The sequence below is a fragment of the Salmo salar genome, chromosome 18 (assembly GCF_965601325.2).
Source record: "Salmo salar chromosome 18, fSalSal1, whole genome shotgun sequence".
Lineage (NCBI taxonomy): Eukaryota > Metazoa > Chordata > Actinopteri > Salmoniformes > Salmonidae > Salmo > Salmo salar.
In genome coordinates this window covers 92,884,644-92,891,160 of record NC_138308.1, presented here as the reverse complement: position 1 = coordinate 92,891,160, position 6,517 = coordinate 92,884,644, and the positions used below count along the sequence as shown (strand labels likewise).

The window sequence follows — 6,517 nt, the reverse complement described above, 5'->3', positions numbered from 1 at the left end:
TCCCCTCTCATCTCATCCCTCCTCATCTCTCATCTCTCATCTCTCCCCTCCTCCCCTCTCATCCCTCCTCATCTCTCCCCTCTCATCCCTCCTCATCTCTCATCTCTCATCTCTCCCCTCTCATCCCTCCTCCTCTCTCATTTCTCTCCTCCCCTCTCATCTCTCCTCATCTCTCCCCTCTCATCCCTCCTCATCTCTCATCTCTCATCTCTAATTTCTCCTCCCCTCTCATCCCTCCTCATCTCTCATCTCTGTCCTCCCCTCATCTCTCCCCTCTCATCCCTCCTCCCCTCTCATCCCTCCTCTCATCTCTCTCATCCCTCCTCTCATCTCTCTCATCCCTCCTCTCATCTCTCTCATCCCTCCTCTCATCTCTCTCATCCCTCCTCTCATCTCTCTCATCCCTCCTTTCATCTCTCTCATCCCTCCCCTCTCATCTCTCTCATCCCTCCCCTCCCCTCATCTCTCTCCTCCCCTCTCATCTCTCTCCTGCCCTCTCATCTCTCTCCTCCCCTCTCATCTCTCTCATCTCGCTCTCTCTCGCTCTCTCTCTCTCTCTCTCTTTCTATGTAGGGAATAGGGTGCCAGCCCTGGTCTGAAGTAGTGCACTATATAGGGAATAGGGTGCCAGCCCTAGTCTAACGTGTGTGTGGCGTGTGGTGGTAATACGGTTATGATTGTAATAGCTGATCGTGTGTGTATCGCTGTATTTATTAATCATTGTTAACTGTGTGTGTGTGTGTATTTATGAATCATTGTTAACTGTGTGTGTTCAGGTGTGGACAGAGGAGCTCTTTAAACTAGCCACAAACATTCTGTCCCAGAATGCATCTCGCAACACCTTCCTCCTCAAAGCGTAAGTCGTGTGTATGTATCTCATTCATACAGTATTCTACCCACAGTGCAAGTTATTTGATGATTTCTCCCTTTCTCTCTTTGCCCTCTCTCTCTCTCCTCTCTCTCTGTCTCCTCTCTCTCTGTCTCCTCTCTCTCTGTCTCCTCTCTCTCTGTCTCCTCTCTCTCTGTCTCCCCTCTCTCTGTCTCCCGCCCCTCTCAGGTACACCAAGTTAAAGTTGCAAGTGAATCAAGATGGAAAGATTCCAGTGAAGAAGTGAGACACACACTTCTGCTGTTCCTGACGGAACTCTCTACTTCCTTTCTCTGTCTCTCTGTCTCTCTGTCTCTCTGTCTCTCTGTCTCTCTCTGTCTCTCTCTGTCTCTCTCTGTCTCTCTCTGTCTCTCTCTGTCTCTCTCTGTCTCTCTCTGTCTCTCTCTGTCTCTCTCTGTCTCTCTCTCTCTGTCTCTTTCTCTCTCAGTGTAACTAGCCAATGTAATGGTTGGTTTCCAAACTAAATGAAACATGGTTAGGTCAACTTCATTATTACACCCAATTTAGTTTGAAAGTGTAAGAATCTAAAGATAACAAATTCCCTCCCTCCCAATTTCAATTCATTTTAAATGCTTTATTAGCATGACAAAATCTTATTTTGTTGCCAAAACAAGTGTCTTGAACAATCCTGTCTCCATCTCTCCGTCTGTCTCTCAGCATTCTCAAGATGTTCTCTGACAAGAAGAGAGTGGAGACAGCTCTGGAACACTGCGGTCTGGTCACCAACAAGGTAATCAATCACAGATATATATACCATTACATCATAACTGATCCATAATGCTTCATTTACCCAGAGTCATCAATACCGTCTTCTTTATTGATAAAACAATACATGCATGTATAGTTCTGGTCTAGGATCAGGTTCCCCCCCCCCCCCCCTGTAATTCAATATAATTTAAAAGGTCAAACTGCTCCTAGACCAGCACTATTTATCTGATGTTGGTTTTAAGGGCAGCAGCGTGTGAACTGCTGAGAGCTATGCACAGTCATGTTCAAAGGTCAGCTTCTGTTTCCTCCGTAGCCAGGTGGTGTCCCCTTGTCGTTGACCTCTGTCCATTTCTCCCTACGCACACACGCACACGCACACACACCAGTGCCTTGGCAACATAGTGTGTTGCCCTGGTAACTGTTGGCCAGTCTTAGCAGGCCTGTGTGTTATTGTCCTATGCTGCCTCCTGCTGGTAGGACTGGTAAACTGACTGGGAAAGAGCAACTGCCTATAAAAAACAACTTCTCATTTAGGAAACAGCCCAATCTGGCATCGATATGAGTCAGAAAGGTTTATTCTAGTGTCAAAATTCACTACAAAGTGTAAATGGGATCATTTTGGTCATAAAGTCAGTCTCGTTCAAAACTGAGTTTTGTGAGATTTGTGGTCAAGACTGCATTACAAAGCAAATTAATGTTGTGTTGGATTCACTTCAATGCTGCACACATGCCCACAGCTGGGAGCACATAGGTCATCATCAATTTGGAGTGCAGTTGCACGCAACCCGATCCTAATGCCTGTGGGTAATTTGGGTTGACTTTGGATATCTCTATGGGACTAGTTAGGGACCATGGGTAAATTGGATATCTCTATGGGACTAGTTAGGGACCATGGGTAAATTGCACAACGTACATGGGACAACATGTTAGAAATTCATATACAAATATTGAAAGCATTTAATGAGAAGTAAAAGGTGTGCAACAGGAAAATACTGTCTCATTTACATTGTGTAATTTATTAACTATCCCCGGAGATAAGCTGTCCAAAGTTTAAGCGACTTTGCCACGGTCGCACACCAGCCGGCTGACGCTGATTTCCAAAATAATTGGTCTAACTCTTCCCACCTGCGAACACCCCGAAACCAACTCTCATCTGTCAGCGTTTCTTAATGAACCAAATGTAAAACGAGACCGAATCCGGAAGTGCAGTCTCCCCTTTAAAGATTCTTCTAAACATTTATCTAACTACAGCTGTGCATTAGGAACTGACTCCAGATCAGTCTTTACACTAACTATGTTAACCTCTCTAGGGGGTGTAGGACGCTACCGTCCTACCTGGCCAACATCCAGTGAAATTGTAGAGCGCCAAATTCAAAAACAGAAATACTTATTATAAAAATTCATGAAACATACAAGTGTTATACATCGGTTTAAAGATTAACTTCTTGTTAATCCAACTATAGTGTCAGATTTCAAAAAGACTTTACGGCGAAAGCAAACCATGCGATTATCTGAGAACAACGCCCAGCAGACAAATCATTACAAACAGTAACCAGCCAAGTAGAGGACTAACAAAAGTCAGAAATAGCGATAAAATGTATCACTTACCTTTGATGATCTTCATATGGTTACACTCCCAAGACTCCATGTTACACAATAAATGTTTGTTTTGTTCGATAAAGTCCCTCTTTATATTCAAAAACCTCCGTTTTTGTTGGTGCGTTTTGTTCAGTATTCCATTGGAACAAAGCGCGATCACCACAGACAGACGAAAAATCAAAAAAGTACCATAACAGTTCGTAGAAACATGTCAAACGATGTTTATAATCAATCCTCAGGTTGTTTTTGTCATAAATAAGTGATCATATTTCAACCGGACAATAGCTTCGTCAATGGAAAAGGAAAAAAAAGAAAGGCACGCTCCCGGTCATGCGCAGGATGTCTGGAAATTTCCTCTGTCCACTCATTGAAAGTGGTGTTTCTCCCTCATTTTTCAGATTAAAAGCCTGAAACAATGCCTAAAGACTGGCCACATGTTGTGGAAGCCATAGGGATCGTGAACTGTGTCATAAGTCCTTGTATGGTGGATAGGCTTTCAATGGAAAAACAGCCATTTCAAAATAATAGTACTTCCTGGATGGATTTTCCTCAGGTTTTCACCTGCCATATCAGTTCTGTTATACTCACAGACATTATTTTAACAGTTTTGGAAACCTTTGACTGTTTTCTATCCAAATCTACCAATTATATGCATATCCTAGCTTCTGGGCCTGAGTAGCTTTGGGCACGCTTTTCATCCAAAATTCTGAATGCTGCCACCTACCCTAGTGAGGTTAATGTATTGCATTATGTCTTCTGTCAGCTGACTCCAGATCAGTCGCCCATAGTTCTGGACTACCCAACAGATAGAGGCCTTTCGACTGACTCTTCTCTTCTCTCCCCCCTCATCTCTCCCTCCCTTTCTCCATCCCCTCTCCACCTCCATCCCTCTCTCCATCCCCTCTCCACCTCCATCTCACCTCCATCCCTCTCTCATCCCTCTCCACCTCCATCCCCTCTCCACCTCCATCCCTCTCTCCATCCCTCTCTCATCCCTCTCCACCTCCATCCCCTCTCCACCTCCATCCCTCTCTCCATCCCTCTCTCATCCCTCTCCACCTCCATCCCTCTCCACCTCCATCCCTCTCTCCAGGCAGAGGGAATTAAGCCAGACGACTTTACTTGTGATATGTTCCAGAGCTTTCTCCACAGTCTCTGTCTCCGACCTGAGATAGAACGCATCTTCGTAGAGCTGTGAGTCTCTCTCACACACACACACACACACACACAGTTACTCGCTGTATACATCCTCTCTCATACAGTGTTAGACACATTATTACATCAAACAACGCAACAAACCATAACCTAATCTCTCTCTAACCAACTCTATGCCTGCTCTACCAACCTAATCTCTCTCTCTTACCAACTCTATGCCTGCTCTACCAACCTAATCTCTCTCTAACCAACTCTATGCCTGCTCCATCTCTCCCTCCCAGTGGTTCTAAGGGGAAGCCCTTCCTCTCCCTGGATCAGTTGACAGACTTTATAAACCGTCGTCAGAGAGACTCTCGTCTCAACGAGGTGCTGTATCCTCCGCTGAAGAGAGAGCAGATCAGACAACTGATGGAGAAATACCAGAGTAATGCCAGCCAGCTGGAGAGAGGTGAGGGGGGAATAATGCCAGCCAGCTGGAGAGAGGTGAGGGGGGAGTAATGCCAGCCAGCCAGCGGGAGAGAGGTGAGGGGGGAGTAATGCCAGCCAGCTGGAGAGAGGTGAGGGGGGAGTAATGCCAGCCAGCTGGAGAGAGGTGAGGGGGGAGTAATGCCAGCCAGCTGGAGAGAGGTGAGGGGGGAGTAATGCCAGCCAGCTGGAGAGAGGTGAGGGGGGAATAATGCCAGCCAGCTGGAGAGAGGTGAGGGGGGAGTAATGCCAGCCAGCTGGAGAGAGGTGAGGGGGGAGTAATGCCAGCCAGCTGGAGAGAGGTGAGGGGGGAGTAATGCCAGCCAGCCAGCGGGAGAGAGGTGAGGGGGGAGTAATGCCAGCCAGCCAGCGGGAGAGAGGTGAGGGGGGAGTAATGCCAGCCAGCCAGCTGGAGAGAGGTGAGGGGGGAGTAATGCCAGCCAGCCAGCTGGAGAGAGATGAGGGGGGAGTAATGCCAGCCAGCCAGCTGGAGAGAGGTGAGGGGGGAGTAATGCCAGCCAGCCAGCTGGAGAGAGGTGAGGGGGGAGTAATGCCAGCCAGCCAGCTGGAGAGAGGTGAGGGGGGAGTAATGCCAGCCAGCCAGCTGGAGAGAGGTGAGGGGGGAGTAATGCCAGCCAGCCAGCTGGAGAGAGGTGAGGGGGGAGTAATGCCAGCCAGCCAGCTGGAGAGAGGTGAGGGGGGAGTAATGCCAGCCAGCCAGCTGGAGAGAGGTGAGGGGGGAGTAATGCCAGCCAGCCAGCTGGAGAGAGGTGAGGGGGGAGTAATGCCAGCCAGCCAGCTGGAGAGAGGTGAGGGGGGAGTAATGCCAGCCAGCTGGAGAGAGGGGAGTAATGCCAGCCAGCTGGAGAGGGGGGAGTAATGCCAGCCAGCTGGAGAGGGGGGAGTAATGCCAGCCAGCTGGAGAGGGGGGAGTAATGCCAGCCAGCTGGAGAGAGGTGAGGGGGGAGTAATGCCAGCCAGCTGGAGAGAGGTGAGGGGGGAGTAATGCCAGCCAGCTGGAGAGAGGTGAGGGGGGAGTAATGCCAGCCAGCTGGAGAGAGGTGAGGGGGGAGTAATACCAGCCAGCTGGAGAGAGGTGAGGGGGGAGTAATACCAGCCAGCTGGAGAGAGGTGAGGGGGGAGTAATGCCAGCCAGCTGGAGAGAGGTGAGGGGGGAGTAATACCAGCCAGCTGGAGAGAGGTGAGGGGGGAGTAATGCCAGCCAGCTGGAGAGAGGTGAGGGGGGAGTAATACCAGCCAGCTGGAGAGAGGTGGGGGGGAGTAATGCCAGCCAGCTGGAGAGAGGTGAGGGGTGAGTAATGCCAGCCAGCTGGAGAGAGGTGAGGGGGGAGTAATGCCAGCCAGCTGGAGAGAGGTGAGGGGGGAGTAATACCAGCCAGCTGGAGAGAGGTGAGGGGGGAGTAATGCCAGCCAGCTGGAGAGAGGTGAGGGGGGAGTAATGCCAGCCAGCTGGAGAGAGGTGAGGGGGGAGTAATACCAGCCAGCTGGAGAGAGGTGAGGGGGGAGTAATGCCAGCCAGCTGGAGAGAGGTGAGGGGGGAGTAATGCCAGCCAGCTGGAGAGAGGTGAGGGGGGAGTAATGCCAGCCAGCTGGAGAGAGGGGAGGGAGGGGGAGTAATGGGGTGTGTTCATGATGATACAGTGGGGCAAAAAAGTATTTAGTCAGCCACCAATTGTGCAA

At 49.5% G+C, this 6,517-nt stretch overlaps 1 protein-coding gene across 2 annotated transcripts in view; it reads left to right on the top strand.

Moving 5' to 3' along the window:
- The window catches only part of LOC106578106 (1-phosphatidylinositol 4,5-bisphosphate phosphodiesterase beta-3-like), a 101,806-nt gene that overhangs the window by 46,531 nt on the left and 48,758 nt on the right, over positions 1–6,517 (top strand). For both annotated transcript variants that reach the window (XM_045700505.2, XM_045700504.2), the window contains exons 5-9: positions 777–856; positions 1,058–1,111; positions 1,547–1,619; positions 4,290–4,390; positions 4,633–4,799. In XM_045700505.2, the coding sequence (XP_045556461.1) occupies positions 777–856; positions 1,058–1,111; positions 1,547–1,619; positions 4,290–4,390; positions 4,633–4,799 (475 nt within the window). The remainder of the gene's footprint in view (positions 1–776; positions 857–1,057; positions 1,112–1,546; positions 1,620–4,289; positions 4,391–4,632; positions 4,800–6,517) is intronic.